The sequence below is a fragment of the Xenopus tropicalis genome, chromosome 1, assembly GCF_000004195.4.
Source record: "Xenopus tropicalis strain Nigerian chromosome 1, UCB_Xtro_10.0, whole genome shotgun sequence".
NCBI classification, from domain to species: domain Eukaryota; kingdom Metazoa; phylum Chordata; class Amphibia; order Anura; family Pipidae; genus Xenopus; species Xenopus tropicalis.
In genome coordinates this window covers 40,719,738-40,738,569 of record NC_030677.2, presented here as the reverse complement: position 1 = coordinate 40,738,569, position 18,832 = coordinate 40,719,738, and the positions used below count along the sequence as shown (strand labels likewise).

The 18,832-nt window shown below is 42.8% G+C and overlaps 2 protein-coding genes across 3 annotated transcripts in view; both read right to left on the bottom strand.

The window, feature by feature from the left end:
* cracd (capping protein inhibiting regulator of actin dynamics) overlaps positions 1-2,364 on the bottom strand; it is an 86,000-nt gene extending 83,636 nt beyond the window's left edge. Inside the window, exons 1-2 of the mRNA XM_004911201.4 lie at positions 2,140-2,364; positions 1,578-1,750 (exon numbers count right to left, since the gene is read on the bottom strand). The gene's annotated coding sequence lies outside the window, so the exon portion shown is untranslated. The remainder of the gene's footprint in view (positions 1-1,577; positions 1,751-2,139) is intronic.
* A 14,839-nt stretch (positions 2,365-17,203) lies between these two features.
* The window catches only part of cep135 (centrosomal protein 135kDa), a 29,867-nt gene continuing 28,238 nt past the window's right edge, over positions 17,204-18,832 (bottom strand). Inside the window, exon 26 of one of the 2 annotated variants that reach the window (XM_002934671.5) lies at positions 17,204-18,429. In XM_002934671.5, the coding sequence (XP_002934717.2) occupies positions 18,408-18,429 (22 nt within the window). In that variant the 3' untranslated portion in view covers positions 17,204-18,407. The remainder of the gene's footprint in view (positions 18,430-18,832) is intronic. The other variant, XM_031895409.1, reaches the window with a different exon arrangement.

The window sequence follows — 18,832 nt, the reverse complement described above, 5'->3', positions numbered from 1 at the left end:
CCCAACTGAATGAGCTCATGTCAAAAAGGTGGGTATATTTTCTTTTTAAAGATGAGCTTTCCCATTAAGCAGCCCAAGCTACTAGCATGTATAGTTGGTGATGGGAGTTCTGCCCGGGCACAGCCTGTAGCACAGAGATTCCCCTTTTGGGATAGGAGTTAAAGTAGTGGATTTAAGTTAATGTCCTGATGCTGCCATCTTTATGTTTCCATAAAACCTCTGGTTAAAGTGGGACTTACATGGCAGCATTTAGTTAACTTCAATCCGCAGCAAATGTATTTCCACAAGTATTAACTAATTAACCAGTTTAGAGAGAACACACAGAGACTTAATACACTGAAATAAACTGACAATTAACAGCAGAATATAAAGCGGAGGCCACGTAGCCACAAACAGCACTTACCCATGCTATCCGTCCACCCCTCCTGCCGTCCCTCTGGCAGATCAGATTCTGCACCATTATTGAGGAGGCATTAAATTTTCACAAAGCATGGAGGCAGCTACTCGGTTTCCTTTAACTCTTTAGAGAGAGCGTCCTTGAGTGTCTCATTTTCCAAGGGACAGAAAAGCTTAGGTGTGAGGGATGCCTGTGCCCTTGCCTACAGGGGATCTGCGGGGAATCCTCCTCATGGGGAAGGAAAGGACCGATCTGTACATGTCATGCACCTAACATTGCTCTTTTGTTTACTGCTCCCCTCCCTTATCAGGCAAAATTAAAATGTCTTTGTGCAATTGTCACAATGCAACTGTCTGCCTACACCTTTGTTAATACAACCTGCATCCCTCCAGTTGTTGTAAAACTACAACTCCCAGCATCCCCAATTACCAGTTGATGAAAACTTTTGCAAACTGCTCACAGGCATTATTTACCAAAGCACAACAATGTAAACAACCAAATACACACAGAACAATGGAAATAGACACAGACATTCACACTCCCAGGAAAAGAGTGTATCCTTCCTTTGTCCCTCAGGAGAACTGAATCTTGATAGAGAAGAATACTGAGGCTTGACACAAGAGAATACTGAGACTACTCAATATAGAAGGTCAAGGCCACACAATCAGATCTCCCCTTTGTATTGTAGGGAAACACACCTGTGAATATATATGGCAATAGTGTGTGAGTGTTGGGGGGGACTAGAGGTGCTGATAGGGGTGCTGCTATAGAGGTGCTGCTAGGGGTGCTGCTATAGAGGTGCTGCTAGGGGTGCTGCTATAGAGGTGCTCCTAGGGGTGCTACTAGAGGTGCTGCTAGAGGTGCTGCTAGGGGTGCTGTTAGGCAGTGCATTGACTGACACTTCCCATCGCAAGGAATCTGCAGCGTCTCCCCGACTGCCAGTGACAGCCCGGCCGCTGCCTCCACTACAATAAAGAGCCAAGAGGAGTCGGTGCCTCTTAGAGCTGCATCCCAGCATCATCGGTACCTATTGCCAGCGGCTGCTTTTAACCCATTCATGATGACAGATGCAACACTAGGGTCCTGCCATGTCACTTGCATTTCCCAAGCAGCGTTTGTGCATAAGGCTGCAGCCGCAAAGATCAATAGCCGCCCTGAGATAGATGGAGACAAAGCCTACCTGATCCAGACGAGCTGAGAGCCGCGATGCTTATTATAATCCGGCAGTTAGAGTTGCCCGTCAGTCAGACAGCCCCATGGCTCTCCCTACAGCCGGTGCCCAGCCACACAGCCGGCAGCGCGACGGAAGCGCAACACTCGCTCACAGATGCCCGGCCCGCCCGCTTTCCGTGCCTACGAGATGTACAAGTCACACAGTCACTTAATATCCCCATCGTATTAGAGAGAACACACGTTTGACAGAAAACATGGCAGCTAGAAGGGAGCAATGACAATAGAGAGAGTGGCTACTAGAGATGCGAGGAAGCAGCGCACCGACTGCCTTTGCCCATCGCAAGGAATCTGCAGCGTCTGCCTGATTTCCACTGACAGCCCCAGCTGCTTCCTCTACAAAGAACAGTAGCTGCTGCACTTAACCCATTCAAGGTTACAGATGCATCATTAGGGCGCACATAAATAGGCGACTGTGGGATTTTGTGCAACACAAGCGTCTTTTGTTAATGGGTCTGTAGCTACAGAGATAAATAGCTGCGCTGAGATAGATGGCTGGAAGCAAAGCCTACCTGATCCAGAAGGGCTGAGTGCTGGAATGCTTCTCATATTCCCCTTTGTCCTGGAATTGTAGGTTCCTGCTTGCCCCTAACAAGCTGTCAGCCTCTATTGCTCTCTCTACAGCCACTGCCACCCCATGGCAATGTAAGGGCAGCTACATACACCTGCACAGCCCAGCCATAGGGCAGTACCATGTAACAGAAGGGCTGGCTCACCCCTGTACAGCTGCTCCACTAGCCAAACCTGCAAAGCAGCAGCCCAGAGAGGGGGCATCCCAGGAAAGGGCACTTGTTCTATGGAAGGTTGTAACCTCACAAAATCTAGTGGGTTAGGTGGCGCTTGTTCTATGGAAGGTTGTCACCTCACAAAATCTAGTGGGTTAGGTGGCGCTTGTTCTATGGAAGGTTGTCACCTCACAAAAGCTAGTGGGTTAGGTAGCGCTTGTTCTATGGAAGGTTGTAACCTCAGAAAAGCTAGTGGGTTAGGTGGCGCTTGTTCTGTGGAAGGTTGTAACCTCAGAAAAGCTAGTGGGTTAGGTGGCGCTTGTTCTATGGAAGGTTGTAACCTCAGAAAAGCTAGTGGGTTAGGTGGCGCTTGTTCTGTGGAAGGTTGTAACCTCAGAAAAGCTAGTGGGTTAGGTGGCGCTTGTTCTGTGGAAGGTTGTAACCTCAGAAAAGCTAGTGGGTTAGGTGGCGCTTGTTCTATGGAAGGTTGTAACCTCAGAAAAGCTAGTGGGTTAGGTGGCGCTTGTTCTATGGAAGGTTGTAACCTCACAAAATCTAGTGGGTTAGGTGGCGCTTGTTCTATGGAAGGTTGTAACCTCACAAAAGCTAGTGGGTTAGGTGGTGCTTGTTCTATGGAAGGTTGTAACCTCACAAAAGCTAGTGGGTTAGGTGGCGCTTGTTCTATGGAAGGTTGTAACCTCACAAAAGCTAGTGGGTTAGGTGGCGCTTGTTCTATGGAAGGTTGTCACCTCACAAAAGCTAGTGGGTTAGGTGGCAGTATGCCTGGAATAGTGCTGATTTTGAGAAGGGTCTACTTTTTAAAATCAGCTGGACCTTCTGATGTGGTTCCAAATTCATGAAAGTTCCCCAGTATGTCTCTCTCGTGCCTCTTTGTTCCACATTTTATGTAGGAAGTTTAAGTGAGATACAAACTAAGAAATTATTTGCATCTATAAAGGATAAGTGGATTCAGGACTGGCAAATTCAATATCTCTGGTGATGGTGACACAGAATGACTGACTGGTTATTCTTGACTTTGACCCCTTCCCAAGTCACCATGTAGCCACCAGAACTAATATTTTGGCCCTGGGTGAGACTCTGGGCCCAACTGAGTTGTGACTTTCTGTAGCCAGCCCAGATGTGTTGTGTTACTAGTTGTACTGCTGTCAACTCTAAAGCTGGCCATACACATACATATAATATGTTTCTTACAATTTTTTGTATTGTGATATCCTTGGGGGACCTACAATGGAAGTCACTTTTGTAAGATTGTGTCTGACAACTATTTCCTGTTCAGAACATCCTCCAATTTGGAATTATTCAAAGGTGTTTATTTATGCATTTGTAACATAAAACATTTTGACATTGGTTCTACAAGCGTGTTCTTTTCATGCCCAATTTGTAATTATTAGGGCTTTATCCTACAATTTCAGTCTGAATGTTAGATTTAGATTGTTGCACTTAAACCTATGATTGATATCTGAATGTTCGTTGGAAGATAAATAAAACAATCTAGGCTAGTATAGCTAACTGGATATTTGACAAAATAATGTAAACATTTTAATCCTTCTTTTACACAGTGTATATATCCCATGTTTCAGACCAGATCAGAACATCTAGGCTATTGGTCAGTAACATTTTGCGCACTCAGTCCTATGCTATAGGCATGTGACCCGCTTATGCAGAGGTTCATATTTGTTCTAATAAAGAGTAATGCCAATATACCCAATAATATACATCTCAATACATTTCTGTTAAGTTACCTAAATAAATCTTACATTTCTACTGGAAAAAAGTATACACATGTTCATAATGTGAAGAAGTGGTAATAACTGCAGGTCCCAGCCTTTTCAAAACACAGAGAGTAAATAAGCCTAATAATATGTAGATTTGAAATTGCTGGAGTGTGGCTGGAAAGTCTTTGTCTGAGGTTGGCTGTGGGGGGCTGTGGCTATGCCATCCTACGTGGCAGGGGCAAAAGGCGGCCAATGCAGTGGCAACGTAACGCATCATCTCCCTCTGCTGCCAAATGCGCATGTTGCTGTCATTATTTGCCTGGTTGGGGTAAGGGGGATGAGGTGGTGGAGCAGTATGGTGGAGTGTTGGATACTGCCCAGAAATTTGTGGGTGTCAGAAACAAAATTAATAACGATAAACTTGCACAGTCAATGGCCATCTAAACCCCTCTTATTAAAGCGGCCCCAGGCACCACCCAAAATCCTAAAAATGAGACACTATGTCAAACCAAAAACAACAGATGGAAAGTTGCTACAGATGGTCACAATTACAAACACTGTTATTAAGATCATATATAAAGGGTCATTATCCTTATTTTATATAACATAGCATGGCATTAAATGTCATACAGACAGATATGACCCTCTGCCCAGTCAGCACTGTGAGTCATAAAATGTTATTTGCTCTCTGGGAGGCTGACACCAAACCCATTTTGTTGTTGCTATGTGGCAATCCCATGGCGTATTAGGTGGGCGTATCAGGAGAAGATCCGCTCAATTGGCGACCTCACCAAACTAGTGGATCTTACCATGTATGGCCACCTTAATGCAGCAGCAGATGCCTTATGTAGTTGCTTGGAGATCCATATAAAGCTTGGAGATCTGCATCTCCATCTGCCTCTTCTTTAATAAGCAAGCCTGCTAGACAGGGAGTATATCTACATAAATGGTGGGAAAATCCAGTGTGCTTTAAGTAATTTTGGAATTTACCATGATGTCAACTTTGAATATATACTAATAACATACAGTGCACCCATGATAGAAGATACAAACCTATCAAGCCTCTAGCTTCACACTGGAACACCGAAGCACAGGATTCCACTGCAAAAAAGGTCTAAATGGTCCATCTTATCTAACCACTGATGCTTAATTCTAATGTTAGGGCTCTGGTACACGGGGAGATTAGTCGCCCGCGGCAAAACTCCCTGCTCGCGGGCGACTAATCTCCCCAAGTTGCCTTCCCCCTGCCATCCCACCGGCGAACATGCAAGTCGCTGGCGGGATGGCAGACGCGGCGGCGCGATTTCGCGCAAATCGCCGAAAAAGACTCGCGAGGCTTTTTCGGCGTCTGCCATCCCGCCAGCGACTTGCATGTTCGCCGGTGGGATGGCAGGGGGAAGGCAACTCGGGGAGATTAGTCGCCCGCGAGCAGGGAGTTTTGCCGCGGGCGACTAATCTCCCCGTGTATCAGAGCCCTTAAGCCCTTTATATTGCTCCATGTGCACAGGGCTGCCAGAGAGACAGGTGGGAATTCTGTTAGGGGGCCCTGTGGCATTAGATGGGCCTGGATCAACACACTATTCCGATTGGTGGAAAAAGAAATGGACAGAGTTTGGGCTGGTAGTGAGCTTTGTGAAGCCTGGTATATAGGGAAGTATTGTTAATATTTGGGCCTTATGCTGCTTAGTTAGCATGGCCTACCATCAAGGGGGGTGAATTAGCAGTGGGCTGATAACCTGGCTTCCTGCCCTATAACTAAAATATAATTGCCTTTGTGTTATCTGCTAATGACTCTACATGTGTGTTTGAAAACTGAATGAGTTCCCACCACATCTGCAGGAAGGTTATTTTAAAAACTTTTTTTCCTGATTAAACCAATAAGCAAATGAATGTTCAACACAGCTCCTATTCTTCCTATCCTTATACAGTGATCCCTAACCAGTGGCTCGTGAGCAACATGTTTCTCTCACCAACCCCTTGGATGTTGCTCCCAGTGGCCTCAAAGTAGGTGTTTATTTTTGAATTCCTGGCTTGGAGGCAAGTTGTGGTTGCATAAAAACCATGTGTACTGCCAAACAGAGCCTTCTGTAGGCTGCCAGTCCACATAGAACTACCAAATACAGCCAATCACAGCCCTTATTTGGAACTCTTTTTCCATTTGAATGTAGCTCACAGGTATAAAAGGTTGGGGATCCCTGATCTAGGGAATATTGTTTCTACATGAATGTAAACATTCCATGCACAGGCAGTGCATGTATTACTTTATATAGAATACATACATGTACTGTATTTGCACCTTTGCACTCTTTTATCATGCAGCAGAGGTTATTTCAGATAGGATTTGTTTGACTGCATTGTACAGCCAAAATGTCAAATTTCCCTTAATAAACTGGTCCCCACCTGCCTGGTATTAAAAGTTTGGGGGCCAAGTTATGTTGCTGTTGAGCCCAATAACTCTTCATTTGTCTGTATGAACAGTGTCATGTTTTCCTTGTGATGGAGTACCTCAGTGGGGGCAGCCTGGAACATCACTTGGATTCATACGGGAGCCTGGAGGCAGACAGAGTGCTGTAAGTAATATGGGGGGATTTTAGGCAGTTGGATACAAGAAATTACAATAATTATAATTGGCAAAATAAAATAGGAATATACACAAGTAACCGTGTTAGGAATTTGTGTTATCATTTTTTAACATTTTATTTTTCTTTAATAGTTTCCATTCAGCAGAGATTGTGTGCGGCCTGGAGTTATTGCGCAACTGCGGCATTGTTCATCGGTCAGTATAGCTCTGCTTCTCCAGATCTCATCTCCCTAATGTTTCTATTGGGTTATCTATATTCTGATCACTTTTACTTTGCTTACAACCTTCAATTTGATTCTGTTAAACTGTTTCTATATCTGTTTGCCTTAAGTTATAGCTAACTCTAGCTAAATGTCTTCCATTACATTACAGAGATCTGAAGCCTGACAACATCCTGCTGGACCAGGACGGCCATGTCAAAATATCTGACTTTGGCCTGGCAGTTCCCAACATGTTTGGGGACAGTACCATCACCGGCAGGGCAGGGACACTGGGGTACATGGCCCCAGAGGTGAGCAGTGCAATTCCAGTACATTTATAGCATACATCTCAGCTTACCAAATGTAATATGTAATTATTATTATTTTAGGAGATGTCTTAAACCTTTGTCTTTATCTCTGTCTACATTAAGAAAAATCTTATTTACCATGAGAAAATGTTTTGGAAAATAAATATTTAGTTCTAATAGCCAGAACTAAGAGATTAATTCCCGCTACATATCTTTTTACCCAGAAATGCAATCATGTGATCAGTTCCTTTAATACTGTAGGAAGGTCAGCTTTTTTAAAATTTGGTATTTACTTTTATTTTCAAGGTGTTGGAAAGGAAAAAATACAATGCTGCAGTGGATTGGTAGGCTCTGGGAATCATCGTCTGCCAAATGGCCTCTTGGGACTCCCCCTTTTATGAAGGCAATGACAGGGAGAAAGTCATCAGCTCTACTATTAATGATGAGCCGAGGATTCCTTGTTGGCTGAATGACGACCTGAAAGATCTTCTGAGAAAGGTGAGTGTGAGCAGTGTGATGGAGTAACATATATATATGTATGGCAATATTTACCCCCTACTTCATTAATTCCTCTTCTCCATTGCTGTAAAATGGCCTATATTAATATAGTTTCCATAGGTAATATGTGTTTTGTTTTTTATTCCTTCAGCTCATGGAGAAAGATCCAAATCAGCGCCTTGGTGCTCATGGGAATATCAAACACCACCCATTCTTTTCTTCTATCAACTGGTTGGAGCTGGAAAGGAAAACAGTAGCACCCCCTTTCCAGCTTAGAGCAGTAAGTACATAATTGTTGAATGCTAATTAAATAGAAATATAATCCTGAATTAATAGCATATGCTTGTGTTTGTATATTCTATATCATCCTAGCTAAAAGTTTGTTTTTCCCTTTTTTCCTGCAGCCTCCAGTGGAGTTTTTTATGCCAGCTGAGGGAAATCCTCTTTCCTTCCTGTTGTAGGACCTAACATTGTGCATATTTTCCTTCCTACAGCTACAGGTAGGTATAGTTAATTGTTTCAGTTAATCGTTTGGAGCGAATGGTGCGTGACTGTGTGAGTGAATGTGAGATATGAAAGGCCAAGGGTGAAACAAGAAGGCAAGGGGGTCTAAGATTCAATCTGCTTTGCCTTCATACACATGTCTATTGGCCCCATACCCTGCTATTAATGCTTATAGCCCAATGTTCATCCATGCAAAGGTTTTTTTTTCTCCATTACATGTTTTTTTTTCCTTCCTATGGATGAACTAGAAGTTTATTAGGAATAATTTGAGCAAAAGGTAAATGTCCTAGACATGAGTAAGCCTCACTTTTTCCCTATGATGTTATTTATTCACTGTTGCTATATTATTAGGCCCCCTGAGGAATGTTCCACCCGGAGTGAATGGCGTGTGAATGGCCAGTAACAGGGTTGAAGCCTTGACGTGGCGTTACTGCTCACATGTGTAAACATGTGCCAATTCAACCAATTATGAGACTGTGGATATGGTACTGTTGCGTTATCAAGACTGTACAAAAAGGGTGTGTTTGGACATGGAATAAATAAATTATATGGCATGGAATCTGTTTCAGCCAACCCAGTTTACTAAGGCATGAAGATGTTTTTAGCAGAAAAATAAGAGACTTGTCATTTTGGGAAAATCTGACTAGAAGCCTGAAAACGGGCTCAAAAGAAAAATAAATTCTTTATTACTCTCAACTTGTAATAATTTTTGAAACAGGATAGTTCTACTATCTAACAAAAATAACAATTTACTCAGAGTGCTCTTCTGAACACAGTGTTTTCTTGATTGCTATAAGAAGTCATGATAAAAAGAAACAAAAATGCATTTACGGCCCTATAACTGGCTTCTGCACACTGGATATTATATAAGACATTTACCTGCCATCAGAGTAAATGCTGAAAGAAGTAACTCTGCTGGTGCCAATACAGTGATCAGACATAGGCCAAGGGACATTTCCACTAACAAAGTGGCCATCTAAGAGATAGTACTGATCTTGCTACCAAGATCATTAATATCGACTGTGGCATAAAATTCAAATTACAATCTCCAACCTCTTTACCACTGCCTGTTTCCTCTTTGCAGATAGGGTTGACAATGCCATTACACAATTCTCAGCTCCTGTCCTTCTTTCCTGTACCTCCCTGCCCTGATCCTCTGGCTGAGCCAGCCCTCCCTTCCTACCCACTCAGTGGCTGCCCTCTTGTTGGTGCTGTGTGTGTAGCTTTCTCTCCCCTCTATTTAACACTCTGTCTCCTTGCAGCTCGCTGACCTCTTACATTGGGATGGAGATGGTGGATCACAGGGATTTTGGCACAAGGCAAGGAACAAAATTGCGGTTAGGGTTGCCACCTTTTCTAGAGAACAATACCAGCCTTCCTATATTTTTTATTTTTCTTTCCTATTACATTGGCACCAAACATAATTTTTACCTGCTAGTAGCAACCCTAATTGGGGTCACCACTAAGCAGCCTACAAGAAGTACGGGTAGTGACACTGCAGTCATGTCTGGGGAAACCACTTGGAGGGTCACTACTGTGACACAGAAGATTGAGAGAAGCTTCCATGAGGGTTCTTGTGGTGGGAATATTGTCTATCCAGTCCTGTGACTATTGGTCCAGATCAGTCGCTAAGTTCAGACTGTTCCTTAATATCCTACCTTATAATATTCAAGTTCACCTGCTTTAGAGTAGTTCTGTCACATCTTTCTTGGCTGTGGTGTCCATTAATTAAATCTCTGCCCTGGGCCCACTGGTGCTTTAAAGCAGCCCTGACTGTGAGAATGACAACATAGAATTGTGGCTGTCACTAGTACATGGGGTGGATTTGGATCACCATACCTTAAGTCTACTAACAAACCATTTAGACATTTCATTAAACCAATCAATAAGGATCAATTATATTAGTTAAGAGAAAAAGGAAATAATTTTTAAAAATGTCACTTTTTCATAATGTGGGGCGCTTTGGATAAAGGATTTCCAGATAACGGATTCCATAAATGTAGAGAAAAAAGGAAAATAGTTGCTTCCAGTCTATTTGCCACCCAGCAGCAATTTCCATCCAGGCGCACAGGCCCAGCCTCTAATCATATCTACATGACTGCTCCAGGCACAGAATCCATAGAACAGAATATGATGATAATGAATATTGCTTCCCAAATACAGACTAATTACTGAGCACAATGAGCATTTGCTTTGCATAATAAGCAGCTTGGTGTGATCATTATCATAGCCTAATTCTAATCTCACGGAGTAATTATCATACATTAATAGGTGCAGTACCTGCCAGTCATCACAGCCAATAGCCAACCCAGCATCACCTCTGATTATGGCTGTCCATTTTTTTTCAATTTATTTTCCTGATTTGCTTATTAAAGTCCTCTTTTTACCTTTCCAGATCCTTTCCAGAGTGAAAACAATTTCACTACTTCCTTCTGAACTACACTTCTCCCCTATTTACCCACCCTACAACCCTTTATTCTGGGCTCAGACTGTGCAGCATGACATTTAAAGACACTGTGATCTCTGATATAACAGGCAGTAAAATATTATTTAGTCAAACCTAGGGCTTCCACCAAAAATTATGGCGCCCCATACTTTTTATTTAGAAGGGCCCTCCACACAGGTGGCCCCATTTGTTAACCTATTGGTCACCTGGGCCCTGCCAACAAGTAGTATGTGGCCCCAATGAAAAAGAATGGCTGCTATATGCATGACCTCTTATACTCCCCAGCCATTCCTCATTATGCAGAAACCCCGCCCACAGGCACAGGTTACATAGCAGATATCCTCTGAAGAATACAATGGGGCTGATTTACTAAGACACGAATTCGAATCCGAATTGGAAAATTTCAGATTGGAAAACGAACATTTTGCGACGTTTTCGTATTTTTTCGATTTTTTCGTCGCCGTTCCGACTTTTCATAAATTGGCGCAACTTTTTCGTAACCATTACGACTTGCGTGAAAAGTCGCAACTTTTTCGTAGCCGTTACGATATGCTCGTTAACAGCAGGCAAAACTTTCAGACTTAGCATGATTTTGGAAGCCTCCCATAGGGCTCAATGGCACTCTGCAGCTCCAACCCGGCCCAAGGAAAGTCTCCCATAGGGCTCAATGGCACTCTGCAGCTCCAACCCGGCCCAAGGAAAGTCTCCCATAGGGCTCAATGGCACTCTGCAGCTCCAACCCGGCCCAAGGAAAGTCTCCCATAGGGCTCAATGGCACTCTGCAGCTCCAACCCGGCCCAAGGAAAGTCTCCCATAGGGCTCAATGGCACTCTGCAGCTCCAACCCGGCCCAAGGAAAGTCTCCCATAGGGCTCAATGGCACTCTGCAGCTCCAACCCGGCCCAAGGAAAGTCTCCCATAGGGCTCAATGGCACTCTGCAGCTCCAACCTGGCCCAAGGAAAGTCTCCCATAGGGCTCAATGGCACTCTGCAGCTCCAACCTGGCCCAAGGAAAGTCTCCCATAGGGCTCAATGGCACTCTGCAGCTCCAACCCGGCCCAAGGAAAGTCTCCCATAGGGCTCAATGGCACTCTGCAGCTCCAACCCGGCCCAAGGAAAGTCTCCCATAGGGCTCAATGGCACTCTGCAGCTCCAACCCGGCCCAAGGAAAGTCTCCCATAGGACTCAATGGCACTCTGCAGCTCCAACCTGGCCCAAGGAAAGTCTCCCATAGGGCTCAATGGCACTCTGCAGCTCCAACCCGGCCCAAGGAAAGTCTCCCATAGGGCTCAATGGCACTCTGCAGCTCCAACCCGGCCCAAGGAAAGTCTCCCATAGGGCTCAATGGCACTCTGCAGCTCCAACCCGGCCCAAGGAAGGTCTCCCATAGGGCTCAATGGCACTCTGCAGCTCCAACCCGGCCCAAGGAAAGTCTCCCATAGGGCTCAATGGCACTCTGCAGCTCCAACCCGGCCCAAGGAAAGTCTCCCATAGGGCTCAATGGCACTCTGCAGCTCCAACCTGGCCCAAGGAAAGTCTCCCATAGGGCTCAATGGCACTCTGCAGCTCCAACCCGGCCCAAGGAAAGTCTCCCATAGGACTCAATGGCACTCTGCAGCTCCAACCTGGCCCAAGGAAAGTCTCCCATAGGGCTCAATGGCACTCTGCAGCTCCAACCTGGCCCAAGGAAAGTCTCCCATAGGGCTCAATGGCACCCTGCAGCTCCAACCTGGCCCAAGAAAAGTCACCATACTGAAGCTTGAATGAATCCGAATCTTTCGTACTCGGCGCGAAAGCTGCGAAAAAGTCGCAACTTTTCGCGCAAGTCATAACGCTACGAAAAAGTCACGACAATTTCCCGAAAGATCGCAAAATACCGATCATTATGAAAAAAACGCATTCGGCCAGTTCGTGCATTAGTAAATGTGCCCCAATGGGTTTAGTTATTACACAGGAACATAAACAGGGGTCAAATGTCATTCATGACTCTCTACAGGACTATATGTTGAATAGGGAATTTGTAGGTTCTAGATCAATTGATACAAACTTTGTATGTAAAAAAAATTTTTTTTCTTGCTGTTCTACAGCCGATAGATGTCAAGTATTTGGAAATGATTGGTTGCTATGTTACAATACAGGCTTTTATGATAGGGAATAGGCAGAGATGGCACACAGACAGAGCACAATAGTGAATATAGGCTGGGGAAAAGAATTCTTATACATTATTTAGCATGCTAATGACCATCCTACTGCTCACACTGAAACGGCCCAGTATTCTCACGTATGAAATGTGGGTGTTGGGAATGTTTTTTATGAACATTGATGAAATGCATAGATTTAGTGAAGCCTCTCTCTCTTGTCATTAATCGTGTATAAATAACAAAGTGCATTAACAAAAGCAGATGCCAAACAGATAGAAATCTGTGTTTTCCGGCTGCAGGTTAGAATTCTCCACAAATTAATTTGCAGAACACTGAACAGAATCCAAATACTGGTAAATTCCTATTACTTAATGGGACCCTGCCGAATTGCTGACATTATGTAAGCTACGTAAGTTATGTATAAAGTTATAGCAATTTATGTTCTGCAATAACTGCCTAGAAACTTAGGTTATATGCATGTCAAGCTAAAGACAGTGCAGAGAAGCTTTACTGGCAGGGGACAAACTCCACTGACCACCAATGAATTAGGGGGGTATGTAATAGAAGGCATTAAGTTTGCTTACTGCTCCTGGACAAACTTAGTGCCTTTTAATACATATGGGAGTTAAAAATTCCACTATGAACTGACTAACTTATTAGCACATTAATTATTCATTTTATCTATTTATATGAACTGCATATTATCGAGTAACATCAGCTGTATATATTGGGATCTATTTACTGAATTATATCAGTGTCTCCTACATGAACTTTCCAGCAGGGGACTGACTGGTTATTGGGCCCCACAGCAACAGCAACTTCCATATCAAACAATGACAGTGTATAGCAGGGGCATGGAGTGTAGGGTTTAAACTTAGGGCAAACTGTTAATTAGCACGTTAATGAATGGAACCCTTTAGGGCAGTGGCAGATGGGGAGTCATCCCGTGACAAATCTTAATTGCTGTGGGCGACTAATCTCCCCGGAATGCCATCCCACCAGCGAGAATGTAAATCACCGGTGGGATGGCATATGCATTGCTACGATTTCCGGGAAGTCACCCGAAGTTTCCTCTCAAAGCGTAAATTCACATAAAATTAAGGGTCTGGTTTTGGTTTAGCTGACGAATAAGGATGTGGGTGAACCCAAATCTTGCATAGTATTGGGATCAATGTAACCCCTACATTTAGATGCTTTTCCCTACTAAAACAGGTCTCTATGCAGCAGCTTAGCATGCTGGGGGAAGGGGCGGTGTCCATTATATATCATAGGCTCTGCTTCTTTCCTTGCAAGAACCTTGTCTGGCAAACACATTGCTTGATGTGAAGGAACAGGATCACTCACCTGCATTTACCCCAGCCCGCTGTGATGCTGCTCTACTTACCCCCCCAAAGAAGGTGCGATCCAGTTTAGGACCTTTGCAGCCCCCCCTTCCCGCTGCACCTTCTCTCCTGCCTGCACCCGTTGTGAATAATTTTAGAGTGGAGGAGCCTGGGAAAGTCATGTTAAGCCACTGTTTCTCTCTGTAAATAAAATAATCCTGAACACCTTGTTGCTTGAATCAACAGACAGCGACATTGTCTTTAAGAACATAAACATCAATATTATATTTGGAAACTAAGAAGAGACAGGAGAAATATTATGTGAATTCATTCTCCCCGGCACTTTAGAATCAGTGTGGGAAGAACAGTGAGAGTTGCGCTCCTGCTTCATTGATCGTATAATAAACCCCTTGTTATCTGTTCTGCCAGTCATTGTCATTGGGAGGTCAGAGAGGAAGGTGGAGCTCAGTAGCTCTTTGGGTTTCCGCAGGTTTCAAAATGAAAAAATTATTTATTCCTTAGAGAAAATTTCGCATTTTGTTATACAGTTCTCTCTTTTTTGATTGCTGCAGAACACTTTAAAATTTACATTAAAGTTTCAGAAGCACCAAGTCATTTTCTCGAAAGTAAACCAATCAAAACAATCAAGCAAATCAAACATTAAAGGACATGTAAACCCCCTCAAAAAATGTAATCAGCCTCTTTTTAAACATTAAATACCTGCCACTGTTCAATTAATAGTTAGGCTACAGTATCCCCTTAATCACTTGGGATTCCTTTCCCTCCTCTAACCAACTGGTCCCCAACCTTAGGAATTAACATTGGCTCTTGGCTTACTGAGCATGCTCAGTTCCTCTTAACTCAGGTTACCAAACACACCCTCCAGTCTAGCAGCCAATCAAGAGATGACACTGCTGGTTTCCATAGAAACTTTGCTCTAGCTGTGGACTCTGCTGGAGAAACACATTTTTTTCTTTAGACCGCCTGTCTTGAACTCATTTTAACCATTACAGTGCAATGGTTAAAGCAGGATTTTTATCAGTAAGTTCTGCCTATGTAAGCCTGCATTCTTCATTGCAAGAACTTTACAGAGCACATGTGCTGTTTGCAGATGTAAATGTCACTGAAGATGCGTGAGAGGGAAAGTGCTATTTGTTTTAGGAAAATGTGATGGTGCTGGCAAACAGAGGGGATATATGCAATAGAAATAGTGTGGTTTGAGTGGAGAAGGTGTGCCCAACTTATATACAACGTACATGGTAAGAAAATGTAGGGTGCAATTTATAGAGAAACATGACAAGATGTTCCAGGTATGTAATGGAAGATGCCCCGGGAGGTAGCCGATCGCTTTATATCACTGCTGTACAAGATAATATATAATAAATAGCTAATGGCATTGCATAAGCCAGGGTTTAGACCTATTGTATGTATGTATAACTTTATTTATAAAGCGCCACAAGGGTACGCAGCGCTGTACAGTCTTACAGAATACAAAATTACACACAGGGAGGACAAGTGATATAATAAATAAATACAATAAATACATATATATATATATATATATATATATAAGTGCCATGTGGTATGAGACACAGTAGGAAGGAGGTCCCTGCCCCGTAGAGCTTACAATCTAAGTAAGACCTATTGCAGATTTGAAGACGTTAAAGAGTGTTGTTTCCCATTTAAGTAAATATGACTCTGCTACGGTGGGGTTTCCCCTTCCTTCTGCTGCAATTAAATACCAGGGGAAAGATAATTTGGAATGGAACTGGTATAACCAGATAGAGCATATTCTTATTGGATCATACAGGGATTTTGTACTCACCAATTATAGACTAATAAAACAATAGATCACAGTAATATTCATGCCAATCAGACTTTGTGGGATGAAAATGGCTGCTTTACACAGGCTACTTGCTTGCTAGCCTGATGACTGACCCAAAGCAGGGGAGGTGCAAAGCCACGAAGTCATCGACCTAAAGCAACCTATTATCCCAGACTAAACCAGAATACAATAACTAGGTGTAAAATGACAAGGAAAGTATTATTTAAAAAGTGTGCATTAGAGTAAAACATCAATTTCTACTTCACTACACGTTCACTGTACAGGATACCACCCCCCCCCCGTCCCAAAACAGACTGCCCCCTATTGAATAAACTCATACCAAGATTCAGATATAGGAAATGATTGCTGTAACAGTCATAGTTCCACGTCTATGACAGCAAAGAGGTGTTCATCCCAAATCTCACCCTAACTGACCCTTTTCAATACATATGGCAGGCACTCACAGATCCCATGAGCAGGCAATAGTAAATAAAAACAAAGACGCTTTATTGTAGGCAATTAGACCTCATTGTAGCCTTATGTGTTTTGTGCACTTGGCACTTAATCATAGGCTCAACTGACCTTTTGCTGGGCTTTCAGGTATATTTAGCAGAGCAAACAGACATTGTCTCCGAGTATCACTGTAATGAGTACCTCCCAGCTGCTTCAGGCCCCCCTTGTGTCAGCAGCTATGGCTTTGCAGGGGGCGTCTGGGCTCTGTAGCAAGTCACCAGACATTTTTAGTTCAAATTCCCTTTGAAGGTCCGTTTGTTTAAAAGGGACCTGCCACCCAGACATAGAAAGCTGTATAATAAAAGTTGTTTTTAAATTAAACATGAAACCCATATAAATTTTTTTATTAACACATCAATACCCATTATAAATGCATTTAAAAATTCCAGCTGTCAATCATATATTGCCTGCCCCACCTTGTCTTAGGCATAGAGGCAGACAATTACTTTCACTTTCTATTCTGCACGTCCTAGATGTCCCTGCACTCCTCACTTTCCCTTCTCACCATCTAATTGTGTAGCCAGTGCATGGGCATCCGACCCTTCAATTCTATCACATAAACAAGAGTTTGACAGGATGCAAAGCTTGCCTCAATAACAATGTCCACAAAATAGCAGCTGCCTGCTCGCTGTGGTTGTGTAATTCTAAGGAAACAGGATTTATATTATTTATATAGTGTAAGTGAAGTTTACTTTACTGGACAAACACAATATTTTGGACTATTTCTTAGCCTGACAGGTCCCCTTAGCATGTAAAGATATAAAAAAAACACAGAAAGTAATGATAAAAAATTTTTTATTTATTTTTTTTAATAAATAGTCACATATACAAAAATAAATATGAATGACAATTTATGAGGTGCATGCTACATCACTGGAATATTCATGTTCTGCTGTGAGATAAATGATTAAAACATTTTTACCCTGAAGTGAAACCAAATACTTATTTCAGTAACAACCATAAAATAATACTAAATAACTGTACATGCGATTACTATATTTTCATTTCTGGGCCCTATTTAACGTAAACACCCTCTGCGCTGTAGCACTCAGAATAATGGCACATTCATTTTTCTGGAGGCTTTACATTTGCTACAGTCTTAGTAATTCGGTCCCTGTGGTTCAGAATGGGTGGTTCTGTTGTGGGCCGGGGGTTTTATCACTAGAAAATGCTCAATGAGCCACTGTCCTAAAAGCGAAACATACATACTGAACATATGAGCAATGATAGTACAAGAACTGACCACTGTGTGATCTCCATGTGTTTGTAGTCCCATATTCATACAGCCCTGTACCAACAGAAGGGAACACTGAACATTGAGTTTTTTCATTGCAAGATTCAAGTGCTTGCAGCAGCATTATTTTCCACCTCAGCCTTTAATGGCTGACACTGCTACTTTCATTTACAGGATACAGTGCTATGGGCCTATGAGAGTTCTGCTGCACAGCCAACCAAATTCCTCTCTTGCTCTTACCAGTGACGCCTCATTGCTTTCACATACAAGTAACACGTAAATACGCGGAACAGACGAGTATAACTTGGCACATTTAAAGGGAAATACATGTTATATACAAACACACACACAGATAAAATAAAAACCTGATTTTTTTTACAATAAAGGCACATATATAATACTAGGATGTTGCTCCAGAAAGGCCACAGCTTATAAACGCTATTTAAACCAGAAGTGTCTAGCAGAGGAGACAAAACCGTCCGTCTGCCATGTCTGTTTTTAAAACATCTTTGCAGATTAAGAAAATTAAAAGCCACTGTCCCTCCCAACATTTAGTATTAACCGCGTCCTGTTAGAGCAACCTTTCCAGCCTGATCATTTATTATACCAACAATGCCATGCTGTCCTACAGCACCCTCCTTGGTATTTGGGAAATACAGAGATCTCTTGAGGATGGCTTTTTACAGATCCAGCATTAGAAAAGAGTTGTGTGCTCATTTTTTCCTTCAAATTTCTGTGTGTTTTCAATTTATTCCTTGAAGCTTACACTCCTTAAAATGAAGGAAAGGAAAACAAACGGTTAACCGTATAATCTTACAATGGACAACATTTATTGTATACATTTTCTTTTTATATGCAATAAAGAAAAACATGGCACAAAAGGCTCTGTATATATTGCAGTAAACAGGCTTGTAAATGTGGCCATATACAGGCAGGTTTAAGCTGTTGATTTGGGCCCTTCAGACCGATTTAGTAGCTGTATGTGTATAGGGTCCTCAAACAGGCCTAACCAACAGATATCTGGGCAGATGTCAATTAGGTTGGTTTGATTTTACTGGCAAGATGAGGACTGGATCAGATAAACTGATCTGTGGTCTTCACACAGAGAACCGTATCGTCATTGTTAAACAATGTCACCACTAAACAATGCCTTCAATTATCAGAATGGTAAGA